Source organism: Vulpes vulpes, chromosome 7, assembly GCF_048418805.1.
Source record: "Vulpes vulpes isolate BD-2025 chromosome 7, VulVul3, whole genome shotgun sequence".
Classification (NCBI taxonomy): Eukaryota; Metazoa; Chordata; class Mammalia; order Carnivora; family Canidae; genus Vulpes; species Vulpes vulpes.
Window position 1 is genome coordinate 116693611 of NC_132786.1, and position 12254 is coordinate 116705864.

The 12254-nt window shown below is 38.5% G+C and overlaps 1 protein-coding gene across 7 annotated transcripts in view; it reads right to left on the reverse strand.

Annotated features, from left to right (window-relative positions):
• Positions 1–12254, reverse strand: part of DOCK4 (dedicator of cytokinesis 4) — a 407219-nt gene that overhangs the window by 159967 nt on the left and 234998 nt on the right. For all 7 annotated transcript variants that reach the window (XM_072764773.1, XM_072764772.1, XM_072764775.1 and 4 more), the window contains exon 12: positions 10609–10697. In XM_072764773.1, coding sequence (XP_072620874.1) covers positions 10609–10697 — 89 coding nt within the window. The remainder of the gene's footprint in view (positions 1–10608; positions 10698–12254) is intronic.

Below are 12254 nucleotides of genomic sequence, written 5' to 3' on the forward strand. Positions count from 1 at the left end.
GCCAAATGTTAACTTCTCTGTGCTCTGTTTTCCACATCTATAAAATCAAGATAATAATGATACCAACTCCATAAAACACTTTGGGTGATATCTAGCACAACGGAGGTGTTCGACAATGTTGGCTGCTGTCACTACAACTACCACTGCCGCTACCATTATTATATAATATCATTGTTTTTTTTTTTTTTAAGATTTTATTTATTTATTCAAGAGAGACAGAGAGAGAGAAAGGCAGAGACAAAGGCAGAGGGAGAAGCAGGCTCCATGCAGGGAGCCTGATGTGAGATTTGATCCTGGGTCCCCAGGATTACACCCTGGGCTGAAGGCGGTGCTAAACTGCTGAATCACCGGGGCTGCCCATTGTTTCTGTTCTTATTCCTCCCTACCATGAATATCAACAAATTATCTTCTATCAAAAAAATGTTCAACATCCTATGTGCCATATGCAAAGACTATTCCTTTCAATAGTCATGCACACTTACCACTAGATTAAGCCAAGTTTTGCAAACCTCCTGTATATTTGAAAGATGAAATTCTATGGTGGCTTTGGAGGCAAATCTGTCTATCATGAGCAAGACTCAATTACTGGAGATTTGGCAAAGACAAACATGATAAATACAAGTAGGTAATATGCACAGATAGACACATGTGAAGATGGGGAAATTCCTAACAGCACAGGGGAAGCCAGGAAAATAAGTAGCAATCACAGAGGTCATAATTAATTACTGATGAGCACAGGTATGAAGGCAGGAAATGATGGAGGCCATGCTGACACAGTTACAACAGAGATGGGAAATAGTGTTTAAAAAGTTACATACTGGCATACAAGAAGTCATTTCTTTTTGGTACATGAGATGTGGGGGAATGAGGGAAAATAAGGAATCATGAAAGACTCTTTGAGTGCTTGATCTGAGAAACTCTGTAGAAAAATGTGGCTGTACACTGAGTTGAGAAGATTAGTTAAGAAAGGAGAAGAAACAGCAATCAATATTGTCTTTTATAAATGCATAGTTGACCTTGAGTGGTGTTATTTTTCATGGAGATTTGGATTATGGTCTGGGTCACTTGCTTTCAGCCTGAACAACTTTAGTATTTCCTGCAAAGCAGATTTGTTAGCAAAAAATTCTGTTTTTTTGTCTTGTCTTTATTTTTCCTAGAATTTTGAAAGATAGTTTTGCTGGATATAAGATTCTTGATTGACACTTTGGTGGGTTTTTGTTGTTGTTGTTGTTGTCTTTAAAAAAAAAACAAAAAACAAAACCATTAAGCACTTTGAATATGTCATCACTGCCTTCTGACCTCCACTGTATAAGAAGTTAGGTAGCAACTTCCTTTAGGTTCTCCTGGGTATGAGGAGTAATTTTTCTCTTGCTACTTTCAAAAATTCTGTCATTGTCTTTTAGCATTTTTGCTACGATGTGTTAGGATGCAGATCTCTTCCCACTTATCATACTCAAAGTCACTGAGCAGCTTGGATGTACAGATTAATGTTTTCCATCAAATTTGGGAAGTTTTTCTGCTACTATGTCTCCAAATATTTTTCTACTCCTTTCTTTCTCTCCATTCCTTCTGGTATTCCTATTTTGTATATGTTGGTGCACTTGATGGTATATTTTTCTGCAGTTTTTTTTTTTCTTCATTCTTTTTTTTAAAAAAACCTTTTTCCAAAGTCTCCAGTCTCAAGAAGTCCCACAGGCTTGTTTCTCCATACTCTGTTTTAAATAAAGTCATTTCCTTTCAGGAGGGCTTCTTAATTTTCTCTCCTCATGAACTACCACTTCTCCTTGGGCCAAAGCTTTGATCCATTGCTCCAGAGTTGGAAGTGGGTACAGTGGTCTATTTTTTAGAGGGACACCCCTGCTTCATGGGTTAGGTATCAGGCTGAGATAGTAGTCTCTGGGTTTTCTTAAGTTGCCTCTCTTTGTGCCTCTCTTTGTGGCAGCTCCATCCAATGAGCAAGCTGGGACAAGAGCAACTGATGCCCAATATTCCTGGCTTGCTGTATCTCAGGTAGAGCCACTGTCCTATGACTAAGCATTGGGCAGAAGAAGGGAGACTCCTCTGTAACTCAAAGCTAAGGGTGATGAAAGGTACTGGGAGCCTTTAACTCTCAGCCAGATATGGTATCCCTTGACTGAGAGCTCAGAGAAGGAGTCTCATCTTCTTGGTCACATGTGCCTGGAGCAGAACATCCATCATGATGAGCAGAGGCAGGGGGAAAGGAGTAAATGGGTATTGGCACAAGTGTCACCAAATCTCTCTATTAAGATTTAGTATGACTCTTGAATAAGTTTCTCTCTATATGCTGTACGCTCTTAGAAAAATCTTCAGATTTTAATGTTTTTCAAATATTTAACAGTTATAGCTGTTTCAGTTTGGAATGCATCCATGCAGCTCCTCAGGCTGCTCTTCTGTAGCAAAACTCTAAAAAAACTTAATTTTTAAAAAATATTTATTTATTTGAGAGAGAGACAGATGCATAAGTGGGGGTGGGGGGGAGTGCAGAGAGAGAATCTTCAAGTGGATTCCCTGCTGAGCACAAGCCTGAGGCAAAACCAAGAGTTGGACACTTAACTGACTGAGCCACCCAGCCATCACTAAAAACATTATTTCTTCACAGTATTTGCATACTAAAACATAATTGCTAGGACTTCTAAACTTGGAAGTACAAAATCACTAACATAATGAGATAGCAGCAAAACTTGCAAAAGATGGTATTATGGCGCACCTAGGTAACTCAGTCAGTTGGACATCTGCCTTGGGCTCAGATCATGATCTCAGGGTCCTGGGATCAAGACTCACATTGGGCTTTCTATTCAGCAGGGAGTCCGCTTCTCCCTTTGTGCTTGTTCTCTTTCCTTTTTTTTTTTTTTTTTTTTTTTGCTTTTTCTCTGAAATAAATAAAATCTTTTTAAAACAAGATGGTATTATTAGATTCTTTCATAAAATTATCTTTAGTAAAGTCTGCTTATTTCTAAAATATTTAGGACCTCATTGTTATCAGAAGAAGAATGTTTACTTCTATTTATTCCTATGTGCTTGATTTACAAAAACCTATCAACAGAGTTTTGCTTTGAGTACTAGAATATTATATGTGGAGTCTATAAGGTAAGATAACTAACTTTTAGTATTATTATTTTTTTTTTTTTTTGAGAGAGAGAGAGAACGAGCATGCGAGTGCAAGTGGGGCAGGAGCAGAGAGAGAGAGAGAAAGTCTTAAGCAGGCTTCACATCTAGCACAGTGCCTGACATGGGGCTCAATCTCACGACCCTGAGATTATGATCTGAGTCAAAATCAAGAGTCAGACACTCAATCGACTGACCCCCACCCCCCCAGGCATTCTTAAGATAACTGACTTTTAAAATAAATACACTAAAAGCATGTATCTAATGTGGGTCCAACTCAAAGCCGAAGAGAACTTTCAAGAGTAGATTCTGGCTGCATCAATAAAAACCTGGCAGGATTAAGGGAGTATTTACACAGAGAGGTCAGAGACAGGATCTCATAGTCTCTGGAGTAGAGGAGAGAAGGGAAGCCAAATGTCTAGCAGGAGTGCTGTCAAGTAAAACAGCACTGTTGGAAAATGAGTTAATGGAGCAAAAGTCAGAAGCACTAAAAAGACACTAGAGTGTCAAAATGAGTCAGATTAGATAAAGAAATAAAATGAGAGCCATGACAGTACTAGAAGCCCACTGAATTGTTAAGTACATGGTAGAGGGGCCTAGTTGCTTAAATCCTCTGCCCAGCAGGACCAAATTATCCAAAGGACAAGTGTCCTTTAACACTGTCATCTTGAAAATACAGACACTATATTATTAATGTTGCCAATGCTCAAATTTGGGGATGTATCTCTTCTTTCAGATGTAGTTTTAAAGCCAACTTACATTAAAAAAAAAATTGAAGAAGAGAAAAAGAAAAGAAAGATAAAGTAAAAGAAAATCATTCTCCTTTCTTAATAGTCTAGTCACACCTCTATTTTGACTTTCAACCAGTATTATTCAGTTTGTGAATAAACTGAAATAAAAATAAATAAATTTAACTCAGGAAGGTGTGATTTTGACACCGCTGAGGATAATCAAAGGGTCTGACTATAGGCTCACTTTCTGAAGATCATTTTCCTGAGATCTTTGAACAGGTAACCCTACTGATTGGGATGCTATGGTCTATCATGTAAAAGGTATGATAAATATGTGCAAATATTCTTGTAATTATAACTGCCAGTCCACAGATCTGCTATTTCAAAGTCTTAGAAAAAACTTTAAAGCTTTCTTTAAAGAAGTGGTTAGCCCATGGCTAAGGGTTATAGCCCAAATAAGACTGAAGTAATACATAACGAGTTATGGAACGTCAAACTAAAAAACAGAAGAGACATCTGCAATTGTTTATTTTCATTGAGTCGTAACCAGAAAAGAAATTTACTGACCAGAAATGAGGGATGGAGAGGGCATGTGCTGGCATGCAGTGGAAGCTGTAATTATAGGAGTGGATGAGACCATTCAGAGGAAATTCACATTTCCTTCTTAACAGAGGAGAATTTTCATCTTAAAATTTCCTTCCTTGTTATGATTTTGGATATCAACATTTCAATGGTGTACATGAGGGTTCTGTCAAGGTTCAAAAGGGTTTTGTTTGTTTGTTACAGGTATATAATAATCATCATTATTATTGATTTGTAATTTTTCCAAAACATGAAGCAGGTTGTAAGCCCCTGGATGAAAACGATTTTTTAAAAATGTACACAGAACATATCATATATGAGTATAATTTAACATCTGATTAGTTTATTCAAACACTTGCTTTTATAAAATGCAAAGTTTTTCTATATAGCAAATCTTCCAAACAGTTTTACTAGTGACTAAATTAGCAAAATATAAGTAATTTGGAGAATAAAATCAAGCTCTAATCACTACTTTTTTAGTTTATGATTTGTTTTTTGTATATTTCATGAAGCTATAAAAATACTTTATACATATAATACATATTTTGAACTCTTTTTTGTTCACTGTAATTAAAGGAGAATGGTTTAGATTAAAGGAAACTGAAAAGATATTACAACTGCATGTGATACAGCCTGGGTCTCTTTAATTATAAAGGACACTGAGAAAACTGTCGAAATACGCGTATGTTAATTTCCTGATTTTTATCAATGTACTTTGGTTATGTTGTCATGTCTTGGAGTAAACAGAAGTATAGAGGAATCATGCCTGCATTTTGTTCTCAAACAGTTCTGGGGGGAAAAGTATTTGTGTTGTGTATGTATTATACGTATTGTACACACACGTTTAAACATTAGGAGCACTGAGCCAATCTTAAGAATTATACTAATTCAGTGATGCTAAATTATAAATTATAGGAGAAAGAGATTGAGTGAGTATGAAGTAGAGAAGGATACAGCAAAAGTAGTAAAATGTTAACCTTTGAGAAACTAGGAATTCTTTGTACTACTCATGCAACTTTTCCGGAAGTAAATTTAGTTGAAACTAAAAATCTCTAAAAGAATAAAAGAGAGAGCATGGTTTAATAATTAGGTAATTTCTAAAGCGAGCAAAAAGGTCACATCCCACATTTTCAGCCAACAGATGGTGCCAATAAGTACCAGCTTCTTTTAACAATATTAGAAAGCAAAGTTTCTAAATGCCATGCCCAAAAATCAGGAGCATTGATACAATCCTCAAGAATTCTAGCAGTTCAATAACAATGAATTAAATAACCACACTGCTCTATAAAGGTAGGTTACTCAACCCCAAAATGCAATATAATGATCAAAACCCTCCTTTTACTTCAGCCAAAGAAAGAACACTACTCACTTCCTGCATAGAGTTAAACTGTTCTTCCTGCACTCATGAGTTCCTCATCTAGGTAATTCCTCAATCTTTTGTGGGGGTTAAAATGCATAGTTGGCAGGAATGCAACTCATCTTGCTAAGGCAAAAAAAAAAAAAAAAAAAAAAAAAAAAGTGCAGAAATTGACCTAATTAGTTGATATGATTTCTTCTAGCTGGAAACTACATGTGTAAACTGCAGGAAATAGGATTTCATAAATATACAGATAATATGAAAAGATTTTGAAGTTTCTCTCAGGACATACTGAACCAGAGCCAATGATTCTTACACAATTTACTTCAAGTCACAGAACTGAATTTGCTTCAGTAAATCACACTGGCTCAGTCTTAGTACACATTCCTAGCATTTCAATTGCTAATGCCTATTGGAGGTGACATTTATAATAACCATTTGCTCAACAAACCTAAACCAGGCTCATTTCATGAATATTTTTAGAATTTCAAATTCTTACAATATTACTTTTGGATTTTAAAATTCCCACAGAGCACAAAAATTTCAAATTATTCAGCCTAACTAAATCCAACCAGAGAGAGATATGTTAATTCAATTATTTTTTTCTTCATCTTTAAAAGATAAATGGATCACTTGCAATTTTCTCCCAGCTTCTAAACTCAAAGATAGTGGTTAATGTGCCTTTGCAACATAAGTCTTAGTTAGGGGGTAAAAAAACCCAGTTAACTAGACAAATCCCTTTAACTATTTAACAGACAAGATTACAACTCCAAGAGATAGGAAGACATCAATGAAGCATAAAGGGCCTGGAAATTTGTTGGTAGAATTTGTTCCGAAAACTGATTTCAAAGTTCTTTTTTTTTTTTTTTTTTCTTTTTTAGTATCAATGACCAAGGAATAGTGGGAGGAAAGCAGGAAAAAAACAATACTTTACTGAATGAACTCAATTTTCTTGAAGACATCTGACCACACTGCTTCCATTTAATCAACAATCCCGTGGTTCAAGGAGAAAACTATGTAAGTCAACAGATCTAATCACTGTGATAGTTTGAACATTAGGTATCCCAATTTCCAACTTCAATTTTGTGTACCCTTGTCTCCCCCACTTTTTGTTTCTAAGGATTTTAAGTAACCTCTACACCCAAAGTGGGGCTCGAACTCACAACCTCAAGAGTCACATGTTCTTCTAACTAAGCCAGCCAGGCACCCTGCTTCCCCCACTATTTTTAAGTAAGTCATTAAGGGTCTCCCTTTCAATAATAAAGCCAAACAACTCCTATTTCTCTTCTGTTCTTATAACTGTTTTCTACAAGAAGGAGAGTGATCCACCAAGACTGAAGGGTAGAAATTTCAGTGGAGAGACCAGAAGAGTGGAAGGCAGACAGATGTTGGCTGTGGGCAGCTGGCTGAGGCTCAGGCTTAAAAGGAGAAGAATGGAGAGGAGTGGCCATTAGAACAGGAATAGATGGGGCTCTGCAGCAGAAGCCAAGTATAAAGCACATAAATCTGGCTGCCTCAGCATCAAAGTATCACAGTAGGCAACAAAATGGAGGAGGATGGATTCTGCTAAAGGCAAAACCTTTCATTCAGGGCTCTACAGTACAATGGTTCCTTTCACTCTTTCCAAAGATGCAGCAAATAGTTTTTCATTTCAGTATGATGGTTGTAAACAGAAAAGGGAACACTCAGGGAATATGGTGGTTTATATGTCACTAACTGGTAGTCTCACTCCGGAGCAAGGATAAATGGTCCGTAGGTCAATAAGATTGACAGATCACATGGAATAGAAGGGCATGTCTAAGCTCCAGGAACTACCAAGGAAATAAATTGTGCTGCCCTCCTTCAGAGTTAATCTGCATAATCACAAGGACAACAATTAAATTTCAAAGAAGGGAGGGATCTTAGCAATTAAATCAGCAGAGACAAGATGAAAGAAACAAAGTAGGAAGGCCCGTTCAATGATCTAACCTATCAATAATCCAACACACTTTGCAGATGCTTTCTCCCTGATAATCCTTAGAAGATGATATTATTATTATCCCAGTAAAACGGTAATTCAAACTTAGGACATCCTACTTCCTCAGGCAAAGTTCTTAGAGGCTATCTGTTGTTTGTTTGTTTGTTTTAAGATTTATTTATTTATTCCTGAGAGACACAGACAGAGAGAGAGGCAGAGACACAGGCAGAGGGAGGAGCAGGCTCCCTGCATGGGACTTGATCTCGGACCCCGGGATCATACCCTGAGCGGAAGGCAGACACTCAACTGCTGAGCCACCCAGGCATCCCAAGGCTATCCTCTCTTTAAGATGACTCTCATCTATAAGCAGAGAGAAATGTGCAATTTGGCATTACTGGAACTCTGACCTCACAGGATATAGAATCAGTGATGTTAGGAATCTATCTGGAGGCATAAATCAAAGCGCATCATTGAGAACTCCACCATGATTCAAGAGGCAACTGGGAATCACATCAGAGTCTGGACAACGATATGCGCAAACAATCCAAGAACAGAGGAATTTTGTTCTGCATGAAGCATAGTGGAAGAGGAAAGGCTTTGGAGTCAATAAGGAGTTGGGGAAAAAAAAATCTACTGGGGCAGGCCAACACACACTGCTTAGGCAAGAATACATCTGTGATGGTAGTGAGAGAAGGTAATCCATGGGAAAAAAAAATCACAAGGTCAGGGATTTGTTTATTCATAGAGGAGGCAAATGCAGGCAAATTAGGAGTAGTAGGAATCCTGAAGAGGCATGGAAAGAACTGAAAAAAAATTTTTTTTAAGATTTATTTATTTATTTATTTGAGAGAGAGAGCGAGCGCTAGAGAGATCCTGTGCGAGTGTGAGCAAATGTGGAGAAGCAGGGCCAGAGAGATAGAGAATCTCAAGCCAACTTGCCGCTGAGTGAGAAGCCCAACGTGGGGCTTGATCTCATGACTCTGAGATCATGACCTGAGACAAAATCAAAGGTTGAATGCTTAACTGATTGAGCCACCCAGGCGTCCCTGAAAAAAATCTTTAAGTCCAGGGCAGCACTATCTAATAGGGATACAATTGGAGCCACCAGTGAAATTAAAAATTTTCTAGTAGCCATGCTAAAAAGTAAAAGGAAACAAAATTAATTTTAGTGATGTATTTTAACCCATTATCTCCACAATGTTATCTTTTAACATGTAATCAATATAAAAGTTATTAATGGGATATTTTACATTTTTTTAAAGTACCATGTTTTCAAAACCCAGTACATATTTTATAATCACAGCACACCTCAATCCCAGTGCTGTAAGCCTTGTATCTAGTGCTCAAAAGCCACATGTAGATACTGCCCAATGAACTGGACAGCACAGGTTTAGAGGGTAATTAATGATAAAAAACAGTCAGTGGTTTCATGAAACCCCAGAAGGTTTAGAACAAAACTAACCAGGGTTTTGCCTAGAAGTCTGCCAATGAATTTGGCATGATTAGTTTTTAAAAAGTGGTATCTTTGCCATCTTACCAGGCGTACATTTAAAATAAATCATGTGGTCTGCACACAACTAGTGTTATAATTCTTTACCAGAAAAGGTGAAGACAAATACACATACCAGATTCTAAAGTATCTTATCATCGCTTCACCTTGTATACTACTACTACCATCTCTTCCCGACCCTTTAGGGACTCTGCCTTCTACTGCTCCAAGTTTCTTTGTTTATTTAGCCGGTAGATGGAGGACTTTGTGTGAATTAGGTCAAACTCAAGTTACCTCCCCAACTCTTGGGAAAGGGAGGAGAGGGTGATCTCACCACTCATAACAACCTGAATGCTGCCACATGTGTGACCTGCTGATGCTTAGGACTCTCACTGAAGCAGAAAGTTTCTGTCTATGGTTACTTTTTCTTTGTGGGTCGGTGTGGCCTAATAAGATGTGTACGGGTCTGAAAAAAAGGTGGTTTGAGCTCAGATTCTTGTTCTAGATTACCAGGAAGGTTGGACAAGGGCATAAATATCTATACTCAAGTTACTTTGAAAACCAGTCTTAAAAAATAATGCATTCAGTTCTAATAGATGACTTAATGTCAAGTTTTTTCTTATGTCAATGAAACCACACAGCTACACAATCTGTTTTGCTTCAACTTGGATTTGAAGGGGGGCGGGGGACAGGGAGCTAAGAATATTCACCTAGTTTTTGTCCACTGACCAAACGTAAAAATGTCACTATATATGCTGTATGATGCAGTATCTATGAAGTTTCCAGGTTAAGAATATGTACCACGTATCATATAGAACTTGTAACGCTCTGTATTTCAGTTCCCCCTCTTACTACGCGTGCATACATTTTTCTGTACGTGAAACTGCAGTCAACACATTTGTCTCCCTAGCCGATTTCAACACACGAACCTGTATGTTTGCTCTCCAGTACGTTGTTCTGCTCCCAGCTATAGGCAGGGAAGCATGTCTTTCTTGGACCTAACTTCCGTCCATCAACCCTATTCCACACCGCAGTCAAGAACCCAAGCATATTTGTCATTTGGGTTTTAGTGACTGGTAACAACTCAGAGGCCTCACCACTTGGTATTACTGAACAAATCCACATACTCTGCCTTGTTTCAAACCAGAACAGAATACATTAAATAGAGCTACTTTAAATAGAGTTATAGCTATAAGCCCATCTTAGCACAGGGAGACGTACCAGATTGTTGACTGTACGTTTTTAAAGTTACAAAGTGAATGCAGAGAAAAACAAAGCATGGTTCATCTCCTTCTTACACAGATACATAAAATAAAAGGCCTGAAATGAAAAGCGGAGGGAGAGTCAGCCAGTCCCACACACTCACCTGCGTTGGAGCCTGTCAGATTGTAACGTGCATTCAGTTTTTTGATGATGTTCTCGTGGATTTGGTACCACTCACTCTCTGTGTTACACCTATGAAGACATTGACACTCGGTTAAGCTTCCATAATGGATGAGATCAAACAATGGCCTTAGTAGCACACCTGTTCTGTTTGGAATAACCATCAGAATGTACGCCCTTAAATCTCCTTGGGAACTCCCCCAAACTGGTCAGTGATAGCATAATTGCCCCAGGATGAGCAGGATGCCCATATCTGGTAAATGCATGACCACCTACTTCATGCGAGGAGTGGCTGTGAGGAATGAACAATTTATGAGAGTCCCCCTCGCCTCAAAATCTCAGAGAACTAATGCACACAGTGAAAGGCAGTGCAGATGAAATGTGCTACTCCCTGGATCTGAACCCTCACCAATAACTAAATTACGTTCTTTGGGCAAGTTATTTACCCTCCTTGTGCCTTGATTTCCTCATTTGTGAAATGGGGTTAATATACTACAATTAAATAAGCTTGGGTTTAAGATGATTCTGGGCTTAGGATAACACCTGACATATAGTAAATGCTCCATGAATTAGTTCTCATTAGTGGGTCTCTGCCTACAACAACATGACCAAGTTGGGCTAGCATCAGAATGCAACAAAGCAAGCAAAATGCAACTGAGGTTAACACTACTTGAAAGAGGGTAATTAAAAATTACCCTTTGGACACCTGGGTGGCTCAGCAGTTGGATGGCTACCTTCTGCTCAGGTTGTGATCCCGGGATCTGGGATCGAGTCCCGCATCGGGCTCCCTGTGAAGAGCCTGCCTCTCCCTCTGCCTATGTCTCTGCCTCTCTCTCTCTCTCTCCATGTGTGTCTCTCATGAATAAATAAATAAATCTTTTTTAAAAAAAATTACCCTTGCACTGAAAAGTTAAGCAAAGCTCCCCAGCTTTTCCTCTACTGGTTAAAAGGCATCTTTCCATCTTCTTACTGTCATAGCCATCTGTATCTTGCTCTTTTAGCTCTTGTCACTTGCTAGCTCATGTCATCTTTGTTTTACATGCTGTAGTTCACCCAGGAAACTTTTAAGGTTTCTTGAGGAATGGATCTAGGACATGTGTCCCCCTTGGGACTCTGAATACCAAGGGTGCTGAAAAATTAATGAGCTGCATCAATGAATGGATGGAAGTCCCTCTGACTGGCAACTCCTAATGGCCCCTAAATATTGAGGCTGGTTATCCTTCCTTACTGCCATGACTGCCTCAGTTAGCGGGGACAGCCTCCCTCATCTGACTATGTAAATCACTACTTCTATTAGCCACAAATGCTCCTTTCCTAAGGGCCGTGAATATCAAGCTTCTATACATATCAGTCAAAGCATTCCACGGTAAGTTCCTTGTCTGTGGCTGAGAGTTCACAGTTCGATTACATACTTAATTTCATCACCATAGGCTTTTCCAGATGTACATGATGGAGGGCATTTCTGAGCTACTCAACAGTAGGGCACCAAACAGAATACGGCATCTTGGAAGGCTGAGAAATTAAGATGAAATGAAACCATCCCACCATCCAGCTGCAGGATACCAAATTGCAATTTAGTATATTCAGCCTCTAGTTTTCTTATTTCAGCTCAGGCGGGGAAGGAAGAGA